This window comes from Uranotaenia lowii, chromosome 1, assembly GCF_029784155.1.
Source record: "Uranotaenia lowii strain MFRU-FL chromosome 1, ASM2978415v1, whole genome shotgun sequence".
Classification (NCBI taxonomy): Eukaryota; Metazoa; Arthropoda; class Insecta; order Diptera; family Culicidae; genus Uranotaenia; species Uranotaenia lowii.
In genome coordinates this window covers 179,158,794-179,168,469 of record NC_073691.1, presented here as the reverse complement: position 1 = coordinate 179,168,469, position 9,676 = coordinate 179,158,794, and the positions used below count along the sequence as shown (strand labels likewise).

The 9,676-nt window shown below is 39.3% G+C and overlaps 5 protein-coding genes and 1 long non-coding RNA gene across 8 annotated transcripts; 4 read left to right on the top strand and 2 right to left on the bottom strand.

The window, feature by feature from the left end:
* Positions 1-196: 196 nt before the first annotated feature.
* LOC129739673 (uncharacterized) lies at positions 197-2,111 on the top strand. Its single transcript, XR_008735938.1, has 5 exons — positions 197-757; positions 818-960; positions 1,030-1,219; positions 1,313-1,426; positions 1,482-2,111. It is a non-coding gene; the product is annotated as an uncharacterized LOC129739673 (long non-coding RNA).
* Positions 2,112-2,949: 838 nt separating this feature from the next.
* Positions 2,950-4,014, top strand: LOC129759613 (uncharacterized). 2 transcript variants are annotated; one of them, XR_008740204.1, is made up of 3 exons: positions 2,950-3,262; positions 3,335-3,723; positions 3,783-4,014. XR_008740204.1 is itself a non-coding variant. In XM_055757168.1 (2 exons), exons 1-2 carry the CDS (start codon positions 3,096-3,098, stop codon positions 3,654-3,656), a joined length of 489 nt encoding a protein of 162 aa, XP_055613143.1. In that variant the 5' UTR covers positions 2,950-3,095; the 3' UTR covers positions 3,657-4,014. The 2 variants fall into 2 exon arrangements, 1 of the variants encoding a protein (XP_055613143.1); XM_055757168.1 differs by having other exon boundaries at positions 3,335-4,014.
* Positions 4,015-4,113: 99 nt separating this feature from the next.
* LOC129739915 (uncharacterized) lies at positions 4,114-5,173 on the bottom strand. The gene is made up of 3 exons (XM_055731468.1): positions 4,873-5,173; positions 4,429-4,817; positions 4,114-4,370 (listed from the first exon to the last, which is right to left on the bottom strand). Exons 1-3 carry the CDS (start codon positions 5,025-5,027, stop codon positions 4,174-4,176), a joined length of 741 nt encoding a protein of 246 aa, XP_055587443.1. The 5' UTR covers positions 5,028-5,173; the 3' UTR covers positions 4,114-4,173.
* Positions 5,174-5,194: 21 nt separating this feature from the next.
* LOC129739914 (uncharacterized) lies at positions 5,195-6,412 on the top strand. The gene is made up of 3 exons (XM_055731467.1): positions 5,195-5,453; positions 5,520-5,655; positions 5,728-6,412. The coding sequence occupies exons 1-3, from the start codon at positions 5,341-5,343 to the stop codon at positions 6,250-6,252; spliced, it is 774 nt and encodes a 257-aa protein (XP_055587442.1). The 5' UTR covers positions 5,195-5,340; the 3' UTR covers positions 6,253-6,412.
* A 494-nt stretch (positions 6,413-6,906) lies between these two features.
* LOC129739201 (uncharacterized) lies at positions 6,907-8,113 on the bottom strand. 2 transcript variants are annotated; one of them, XM_055730626.1, is made up of 4 exons: positions 7,799-8,113; positions 7,597-7,626; positions 7,258-7,391; positions 6,907-7,196 (listed from the first exon to the last, which is right to left on the bottom strand). In XM_055730626.1, exons 1-4 carry the CDS (start codon positions 7,975-7,977, stop codon positions 6,913-6,915), a joined length of 627 nt encoding a protein of 208 aa, XP_055586601.1. In that variant the 5' UTR covers positions 7,978-8,113; the 3' UTR covers positions 6,907-6,912. The 2 variants fall into 2 exon arrangements, with proteins under 2 accessions (XP_055586601.1, XP_055586599.1); XM_055730624.1 differs by having other exon boundaries at positions 7,258-7,534; positions 7,597-7,732; positions 7,799-8,096.
* Positions 8,114-8,119: 6 nt separating this feature from the next.
* On the top strand, positions 8,120-9,234 carry LOC129739202 (uncharacterized). Its single transcript, XM_055730627.1, has 3 exons — positions 8,120-8,337; positions 8,400-8,815; positions 8,881-9,234. The coding sequence occupies exons 1-3, from the start codon at positions 8,192-8,194 to the stop codon at positions 9,114-9,116; spliced, it is 798 nt and encodes a 265-aa protein (XP_055586602.1). The 5' UTR covers positions 8,120-8,191; the 3' UTR covers positions 9,117-9,234.
* The last annotated feature ends 442 nt before the right edge of the window (positions 9,235-9,676 follow it).

Here is a 9,676-nt window from a genome sequence, read left to right as displayed (position 1 = left end):
CAGTGTTTGGGAGTTTAAATTCTGTTGATCCTACGTGGTTTTGAAAGTATGATATGTAGATATGTCGAGCTTTTGTTTAAGATGTTCCTTCCAGACTACCAGAATGGTTACATTCATAAAAAAATACAACTACGGAAAGCTTTCAAGACGATTCCATAAATCGGTATAAGTTATTCATGCTTTCTCACGGAGAAAAAAGACGACAGTTGTTCCAATTATTTCAGCTTGTTATACCAATAATCGAAATGCAGTTGATTTTTTCGCATTCAACTTCTTATATAATAGATTCAAATACAAACTTCTAATTGTCCTTACGCAATCAACTATCAATATATTGCATTCAACTGTATGATTTATTCTATGCATTCAACTATAAATACAATAGATTCAACTACAACCTGCTGATTGACATAATGCAATCAACTTTGAATATAATAGATTCAATTGTAATGGTGTAATTGATTCAATTGTAATGGTATAATTGATTCAACTGTAGATATGATTGATTCAACTACAATTGTATGATTGATTTTAGGCATTCAACTATAAATATAATAGATCCAACTGTAGTGGTATAATTGATTCAATTGTAAATATGATAGATTCAACTGTAGTGGTATAATTGATTCAATTGTCAATATGATAGATTCAACTACAATTGTATCATTGATTTTAGGCATTCAACTATAAATATAACAGATTCAACTGTAGTGGTATAATTGATTCAACTGTAAATATGATAGATTCAACTGTAATGGTATAATTGATTCAATTGTAAGTATGATAGATTCAACTACAAATGTATGATTAATTCTAGGTTTTGAACTATAAATATAGTAAATAAAATTATATTGTTATGATTGATTGTGTGATACTTGAATAAAAATGTATTTACATAAGTGTAGTCAGAGTGCCTTCAGCAGCAGGTGGCTGGGTGTTTACCTATGGCAAAAACAAAAGGTAATTAGCGAAGGTGCATACATTTGCTTTTTTTAAATAAACTTGCGGCAAATTTTTTCCTCCCTTTAGGTCAATTCAATCCAGATGCGGCAGCAGCTCAAATCAAAACGAAGGAATCGATGCCGCTGGAGGATTTGTTGGCTGGGTGGCACCGATTGTCGTTGTCCGGCTCGAAATGGTCCTCGTTGGCCACCAGGGAGCGGAGGCGCTGGTTGTCGCACCAACTACGGCAAGTAGTGTGTCCTGAGTAGCACGATGGGTGAGATTTTTAAATTTATTTGCTTTATAATGCAGCACCACAATTAAACATAATTTTGTTTTCTTGTTTACCATTGCCGGGATCCTCGGACAGGGTAAAGTTCATCTGTTGGATGTGCATCTCATTTGATGGCGGTGGGGACCGGTTCCGAGAAGATGAGATGGTGGAAGAATTTAGTCACTGTCTGCCGGAAGCCAAAATAACTCCGTGAGTCTTGTCCCATTTTTATTAAATCAGTGATAGATAAGATTTTTTTTTGCAGGAAATCATTCGCAAATCTATAGTTCGGGTCAAATGTGCTTACTGGTTCCGCACTGGAAGCTTCCGGAGGGCCTTCGAACAACGTCACTGGAGTCAGACCGAACAAGCATGCTGTTTCCATAGTACCTCCTTGATGTATCCGAACTGGATGACGAATGAGTGATTTAAAATAAATTTAAAAATTGCTAGAAACATAAAATTAATTTTAATGTAGCGATAGAACAAAACTTAAAGCCAACTGTATTATAGTAATCTTAATAATATACATATAGTTGAATGCCAAAAATCAATCATATAGATATAGTTGAATCTATAATATTTATGATTGAATCAATTATATTAGTATATTTGAATCTATAATATTTATGATTGAATCAATTATATTAGTATAGTTGAATCTACTATACTTATTGTTAAGTGCATAGAATCAATCATACGATTATAGTTGAATTTATCATATGTATAGTTGAATGCACAAAATCAATCATACGGCTATAATTTAATCTATCATATGTATAGTTGGATGCAAAAAATCAACCAGATCATCTATTATATATATAGTTCAAAGTTTAATATTTATAGTTAGCCGAGAATTAATCAGAAATATAGTTCAATATAGGCGGAATATAGTTGGAAAAACTATACTTTATTCTCCGTGCTAGCACGTGTGTGACCAATGTAGGCCCCACTTTTTCTGTATTTTTGAGATAAATTAAGGAATACTTACAAGATTCTCCCTACTAATAATTATCCTTCGCTGAACAAAATCCAGGATATTGTAGACACGTGCTCCGCCTTGACCTTGTTTCTTATCACTTTTTGGATTTTCTGAAAAAATGTAAGGAATTGAAATGTTTATTATTAATTCCTGTAAATTTTTTTTTCACATCCAGTACTTAAAAAAACTTATTTTGAGGGATTCCAGAACTTAACGTGGTATATCTTTGACAACCTGTCAAACTTATAAATTTGATATTTTTGAGTCACTCAAAATGTCTTGTTGATTTTACAGAATACTTATCATGATCCTCACGAAATTGAACAGCGCACTGCGAGATTTATACGATTTTTCTGATAAGTGTAAAATCTGTTATATTTCTACACGCAAACTACTTTTTGGTTAAACTTTGTACAGATAACTACGACCACAAAATTTTGCACCAAGTCCAACTAACAATGCGAAAGTTCATAATTTCAGAGAGGTGGCATTGTTCGAGACACACGACACGATGTTTTTAAATTGTAGGTATGCCAAGTGAAACGCTTTCTCAAACCATTGCCAATCCGGTTCGAAGGACCAAATGTTTTATCGTTCCTCTGTTCCAAGCAGATAACAAGTTGATTCGTTTTTTTTTTTTGCAACGCTTTCAGAACAACTCGCGCCCGCCACAGCAACCACTTCCGTAGGATTTCTTAACATCAAGACATGGCGTGAAACAAAATGGAGTTATCCCGAGAGAGATAATAGCAACTCGTGGTTATTGGTATCATTAACCAATGCCTCTTGTGGCGTAATCTTTGGAGAGTTCATCATTCAATTCGAATGAGATCTACGTATAAAAGTAGATAATATAGGAGTAAACAGATTAGCAGCAGTACTTTTACCGAGCAAGTGATGGATATTTCTAAAATTATTGATTTTTTGGAAAAACCTCTAAACAATAGAGCAGATACACAAAAATCAGAATCAGAATTTCCTAGCGACGGAGATGAGTCAATTCGATCGGATGGATCAAGATGTGAGCATACTTTTAGTCCGGGACTTGTGCTGAAAATATTTTGGTAAGTTACATCAGTTGTTTACACCTTCTTTATTGCATATGTAATGATGTAACCTTATAAAACAACAACCAGCATCCATTGGTTCGTGGCGTTGGGTATATTCGGAGCCGGAGTGTACTTCATGCGCAGCCAGCCTACTTGCCAACGGTACTCGCTGTTGATATACCTGCAGGCCGGCTATTGGCTGTTTACGGATGTTTTGCTCAAGTCGATCAAATCGGACTGTCGAAAGCTGTTCGATCGGGATCGCCAACTGTACGATATGCTCAAAAGTTACCGATCGAAACCGCTCGCCATCGTTACCGGATTTAAGTCCATACTGCTGGGAATGCAGGGTATCACCAGCGAGAACTTCATGAAAGTTGACTGTGACAGCCTAGGCGAATCTACCTGACTTTTTATGGTTCTATTTATTGGACTGGAAACGTTCTGCCTGTCGGCGTATTATGTTCCGGCTGTTGGTAAGTGCACAAAAAGATAACTGTTAACTAGTCCGAGTAATATTTTTTTATCACCGTAGTTCAACTGCTGGGAATGTTGTTTCGGGGTCCGAAAATTTTGAAAACTAAGGTAGCGTCCAGCGAGGATGATAAACTGAGCAAGACTATATTACTCGAACTACTACGGGAAAATTCAAGACGTTTAAAACAAGTGGAGGAAGAACTCAAAAGAAACAAACGGAAACTGGTCCGAAGTATCACTCTAGATGAAACCGGCTGCGAAAAATTGTCTGAAGACATTTTATAAAATGAGACGAGATAGCTTTTAAAAATTTAATTTAATTGAATTCATGTAACTAATTTTAATAAAATCAAAAATTTTAGATGAATTAAATCCATTTTACTCTCTAATATTAAGTTTATTATTATCTACCGTTGAACAGACAACAATTGAATAATCAAATAAATTTTCTAAGATTGCTGTTGTAGTTTGCATAAGCACTTCTCCATTTCGTCACGACACATCTCTGTTTCATTGATGAGTATTGTCAATTGTAGAAGTGCATCTACCAATTCTTTTTGGGTAGTTGGCTGATCGGCCGTCACTGGCATCTCCTGTTGTGGTTCAGCCGATTTAGCCTGTTTAGCTATACATTTGGACAAGGTCACTGAAAAGGTGAAGTACGGTTTCAAAGTTGAGAGCAAGAAAAAAAATCAAACTCTTACCAACAGCCGGAACGTAAAACAATGACAGACAAAAAGTTTCCACCCCGATGAAGATCACCATAAACGGCCAGAAAATTTCGTCAAAAGTGTTGCAGTTTGATGCGAGAAAATTTACGCTGACAATACTCTGCATGACCAATAGTATCCCCTTGAATCCAAAGACGATCTCAATCGGTTTGGTTCTGTAGCGTTGCAGAAGAAGGCGCAGGTCGGGATTGCTTTTCTTCAACGACCTACAGTCTCGTTTGATCGAATTCAGAAGAAACGGGGTAAGCATGCAGTAGCCGCACTCTAGCAGTAACAATAGACCGTACTTATTACAGGTGGGTTGCTCAATCATTAAGTATATTCCGGTCCCTAGAACGCCAAGTGCTGTCAGCCAGTGAACTCTAGAATAAATTGAGAATAGGTGACAAAGCTCACGAAAATTGAACAAACAGTTACAGAAATATCTGCCGCATAAATTCCGGTCTAAAAGTTCCACCGCAGTACACGTGATATTTCGCTGAAGCGGGATCACTGCTTGGTACGGCATCGGGCTCGTCCTGTCCGCGATTTACCAAATTCCCCACTGTTTCAGCAATATCTATTTTGAGCATTTCCGTCGGTCAATTAAACAATGGACAAAATGTTAATAAACAATCACTCGGCCACTAGGGAACAAACTAGCGGATGAATTGTATGATTACTCTCATCGAGTGCATCGCACTGGACCCAGAACAATAGCAGACAATCATGACAAGAAGCCAAATTGATCTACTTTAAGTTCACTATTGAAGGCTACTCTCCACGATGTGGTCTAATTGTCCTACTTACTTGGATTGGATTGGATGCTTAGCTGCTGGAAACTGACCTTTCCATATATCGAACCTATTGTGTTGTATAGTGCGTGTCCAAGACAGAACGTGGACCATGAAGTTTATGGAAGAAATTAGGCAGCAATTTGGCTACGAGCGCCAGCAGGAAGAATCCGTCAGCGAATGGAAAATCCACTTCAAGCCATTGAAGACTATTCCCATTGTTTGGTAACAGATTGAGCTCGATCGAAGAAGTATTTCAGGAGATTTTAACTTCTTCTTTGTTTTTTTAAGTGTGCTTATGGCGACATCTTTAGGGATGACCCAAGCTGGTCTGCTGCTTGAAAGAATAGGTTTGAGTCAGAGCAATTCCTGTAACGGGTATTACGGCATGCTGTACATCAGATCCATATTTTGGGTCATGGTTTATGTAAGAACGACTATCTATTCAAGGTCATCATCCTTAACCTATCTCACGTATTGGCTTTATCTATTGTTTCAGTTTGGTCATTGGATGCTGAAACTGCAACACAAAAGGCTGAAAACCGATGGTTACGCCTCGTTTCTTAAGAAAACGCATTCGTACAATCACACCCCACTTCAGATAGTGTCCTACTGCAACGTGATCATCTTGACCGTTCATACAATCCTGTTGCAAATCTTTCGAGATGAGCTGTTCGATGACTGCTCCGTGGATGGGTTCTCGCTCTTTGTCGCAGTCAACATGATCTGCCTGCTGGAATGTGCTGTGCTAACGCCAATATTCCTTGCCTATATTGTTCAGGTACAAATCTTCAACAACCTCCAGCTACCGCCGGATGTGATGATACCGGTTGACGATCAAATCGTTCTACACCGGGGCTCGTTCGAAATCGATCCACGGGAGCTGCTGCGTCGCCAGCAGGAAAAGCTTAAACAACGCGAGGAAGACAACCGGAAGCTGCGGGAACAGATCGATGATTGTAAGAGAAACCGGAGAAACCAGCCGCAAAGCAGTGGTTCGTTGCCATCCACTTCGGCCAACTAATTTTCGCAAGGTGATTGTTTTAGGTGTAAATTCTGGGTTGATTGTCTTACGATGCTTGTTTCCTTGTTTTGCTGAATATTGATTTGCCATCATTATCACGTTTCAAAGTTGATATTTTTCCACACGAGATAAATTCAATAAATAAGATTAGAATGTAAAACCCTTAGTATTTTTGTGTTTTAACGCCCCATGAAAAATCGACCCGTTTGCTGCAGGAAGTTTTGCTTGGTTTAAAGAAATTATAATTTTCCCTGGAACACCCAAGGAAGCCTCCTTAGACCATGAGTGTCGCGACACTTATGGTATCCCAAAATGCATGATCTGCGAATTGAGCCTCATTTTCTCAACCAAATGTTCAGGACTATGCATTAGAGCCCGATAAACAAGGTTATAACATCGATGTCTTAAACAACTTTATTGCGTTAAGACGATTACTTCGTTCAAGACTTGCTACCTACCTCAGACAACTCAAAATCGCAACCGAAAGCGCGTTATCCATCTACCGAAGTCAAGAGATTATTGCCTTTTGGATAGTTGCTTCAACTGCGAAAAGTTATATGAACTTGAATACTCAAAACTGACAATCATTTCATCAAAACTTGTAATTGAATTGAACATTTTCTTTTTTTTTATTACAAAAAACTTAATCTTGAAACTTAATCAAAGTTCAATCAACGATTGATTGGCCATCGAGAGGTGCGTCGATTCGCTGTTGATCATCGGGGCCGTCGAGCGATATTCGCGGATCTTATCCTGCAGGTGCCGATTGTCATCCATCCGTTTGGCAATCATCAGAAATTGTTGGGTAATGAACTCCTCCGGCCCTAGCGGTTGTTCCTGGTTATTGATGATCGTTGGACACCTCCCACCAGCAGGACCGTTGTCGGTTTGCGCGACGAGAGCATCCGGAGGCTGCTGCAATGCGTTGAATACGCATACTTTCACTGAAATGCACAGATTGGTTTTCGTGATCAAGGTCTATGAAAGAAGGTATAGTAGCCATACCGATATACGTAACATGGACTAGTAGCAATAGTAAAAATTCCAGTGCGCTGAGGACGGTGATGGCCAATGTCGTTGACAAGCCCTTGGCGTTACAATCGAGAAATATTTCGGGTCCGAAGATCTCCAGTGCAGCGCTGTGAGCGGTTAGAGTTAACATGTTGAAAAGTGAAACCAATTGCAAGGGCGCTCGCTTGTAGCGATATGTACTGTGTAAGAATTCATGATAACCGAGAAGCTTCAACCGATTGTGTCTACTTTTGATGAACTGGTGAACGATCTACAGAGATAAACATAGAGCTACAGAGATACCTGGCCTTGAGGCAGCTACTGGGCACTTACGTAAGTGATGATCCAAAGGGCTGCCCGTAACTGCAACATCGTATAATAACCGGAACAGTATCGACCGGAAAAACAACCATAAAACGAGAAGAACAAACCAGTGAGAGTAAGCGAAAGTGAAGCGACCAGTTGAACCCTGAAAAGATATTGATTTAAGGTCTTTAGGTCTGCCCCTGAATCTCTGAATGATAGCAACACTTACCAGAATCCTTGTACGGTTTTGATTTGCTGGAAGTTTATCTTTGAGATGTCTCGATCACCAGCGATTGTTGGGAATAGGGACTGCTCATCCAGCAGCCGTTGAGTGGTTGAAACGCCTTCACAACCGACCGATCCCAGCGGCATTGAGGATCGATAGGCGATCATTTTTGCGAAAGACATTTCCGGTAGCTTCCTTCAACACTCGACTTATCATGACAGCCATCGATGGTGAACAATAACAAAAGTAACAAAACAGCAACAACTGGTATAAAGGGTATAATAGATGGTCTATCAAACAAGGCCCTTGGGTAGACGAACAATAAAAGTCAGTCGATCGTGTAACCTCAATTGGTTATAAGGTAGGCTTTGAGCAAATCACCAAAACTAGAAAAGCATGGCAGAAGTTTCACGAAACATCTTTAGTGAAATTGTGAACAGTTCAGAAATTCATGGAGAAACGGTTGTCAATCAACATGAACAATGCACAAATAAAACCTGTGAAGATCTGCATCGTCCAAGATTGATGATTAAAGTATTTTGGTAAGAAGTTGTGGAAATCGATTAAAACAATAGAACTTATTTGTGGACCCACTTTCCTTCAGCTTGCACTGGCTAACGGCAATCGCCATTGCCGTCACTGGAATAATTTTCACCACAGGCGCGGTTCGTTCCAAAAATAATGACAACATCTGCGACTCGTACTTTCTGCTCATGTACCTGCAGGTGGGCTACTGTTTCGGAACCTATGCAATGTACGATCTGACCAAGCCGTCCTGTCAGCGGTTGCTGAAAAATGATCCCATCCTATACTACAAACTTGCCAGCTACCGAAAGCGTCCGCTTCAGATTGTTTCCTTCTGGAAGGCTTTGTTGATCTTCCTCCAGCAGTACTCCACCAAGGGATTCCTCACGGAAGACAATGCCTGTGCCCGCTCGAATGGTTTCGCCCTGACGTTCATGACGATTTTCATTGGGCTGGAAACGGCGTCGCTTTCGTTGTTTTACTTCCCGACTTTGAGTAAGTAATTGTTTTATTACATCATATATTATTGAATGTCTTAACGCTACCCTAATGATTTACAGTTAAACTGTGGAATTACTCCCCCAATGCAATGGTTCTGCAACCAACCATGAGAACACTTCCACCGAGCGCAATAATTACATTGCATCAAGATGATTCTGAAGAATTGAAATTCGAGTTGCAGAAATCGGCCGACCAGTTACGGCTCGAAGATGTTGAAAATACCAAGCTTCGAAAGCGCGTCGAAGAGTTGACACACACCGTAGAGGCTTCCGAGTCTACAAGCGTAGATCAATGATACTCGATGCTGAGAGCACACAATTCACCAATATTTAGGATACAAAATTATTTTGTATTTATTTTGTTGTTTTTCATCGTTAATCAAATGTTTCATGTATTAAGTTACAATAAAATTCATCTTCTTTGTTATTCACTCGAAAATCTGTAAAGTGATTTTTTTCCCTTAATATGTCCACAGTGCTTTTTGAGATACCTTACCTTGTAGCCCACCACCAAAACATGATTTCATCGAAAATGGCTTGTGTAGGTAAGATCACCTGAAAAATATTAGAGTAGACGATTTTCTGTTTGTTTATGGGTTTATGAGCGCCTGGCTGACCCGGAAAGGAAAAACAGAACGGGGGACAGAAGAGGAAAATTTTAAATGCGAGTAGAATAGCTTAGAAAAGGATAGCGGCAACAGAGCCCGAGGGTTCTGAAGCACCAGTTTAGGGTAGCGTTAAGATAGTGCTCGACGGACTAGGACGGTTGGTGGGCCCCATATGAGCTTCGAGTTAACCCAACCTTCAATTCAACCGAGCAATAGCATTCTACGCGACTACACGGTTATTCGATAAC

What these genes read in the sequence shown, in the direction of transcription:
- LOC129759613 (XM_055757168.1), top strand. Translation starts at nt 3,096, where the DNA reads ATGGATATTTCTAAAATTATTGATTTTTTGGAAAAACCTCTAAACAAT. An exon ending in CTTGTGCTGAAAATATTTTG is followed by an intron (nt 3,263 to 3,334) that starts GTAAGTTACATC and finishes AACAACAACCAG; the next exon opens with CATCCATTGGTTCGTGGCGT.
- LOC129739915 (XM_055731468.1), bottom strand. Translation starts at nt 5,027, where the DNA reads ATGCTCAAAATAGATATTGCTGAAACAGTGGGGAATTTGGTAAATCGC. An exon ending in TTTATGCGGCAGATATTTCT is followed by an intron (nt 4,818 to 4,872) that starts GTAACTGTTTGT and finishes AATTTATTCTAG; the next exon opens with AGTTCACTGGCTGACAGCAC. An exon ending in GTTTTACGTTCCGGCTGTTG is followed by an intron (nt 4,371 to 4,428) that starts GTAAGAGTTTGA and finishes TCACCTTTTCAG; the next exon opens with TGACCTTGTCCAAATGTATA.
- LOC129739914 (XM_055731467.1), top strand. Translation starts at nt 5,341, where the DNA reads ATGAAGTTTATGGAAGAAATTAGGCAGCAATTTGGCTACGAGCGCCAG. An exon ending in AAGACTATTCCCATTGTTTG is followed by an intron (nt 5,454 to 5,519) that starts GTAACAGATTGA and finishes TGTTTTTTTAAG; the next exon opens with TGTGCTTATGGCGACATCTT. An exon ending in TATTTTGGGTCATGGTTTAT is followed by an intron (nt 5,656 to 5,727) that starts GTAAGAACGACT and finishes CTATTGTTTCAG; the next exon opens with TTTGGTCATTGGATGCTGAA.
- LOC129739201 (XM_055730624.1), bottom strand. Translation starts at nt 7,977, where the DNA reads ATGTCTTTCGCAAAAATGATCGCCTATCGATCCTCAATGCCGCTGGGA. An exon ending in AAAACCGTACAAGGATTCTG is followed by an intron (nt 7,733 to 7,798) that starts GTAAGTGTTGCT and finishes ATATCTTTTCAG; the next exon opens with GGTTCAACTGGTCGCTTCAC. An exon ending in AGTCCATGTTACGTATATCG is followed by an intron (nt 7,197 to 7,257) that starts GTATGGCTACTA and finishes TGTGCATTTCAG; the next exon opens with TGAAAGTATGCGTATTCAAC.
- LOC129739202 (XM_055730627.1), top strand. Translation starts at nt 8,192, where the DNA reads ATGGCAGAAGTTTCACGAAACATCTTTAGTGAAATTGTGAACAGTTCA. An exon ending in TTGATGATTAAAGTATTTTG is followed by an intron (nt 8,338 to 8,399) that starts GTAAGAAGTTGT and finishes ACTTTCCTTCAG; the next exon opens with CTTGCACTGGCTAACGGCAA. An exon ending in GTTTTACTTCCCGACTTTGA is followed by an intron (nt 8,816 to 8,880) that starts GTAAGTAATTGT and finishes AATGATTTACAG; the next exon opens with TTAAACTGTGGAATTACTCC.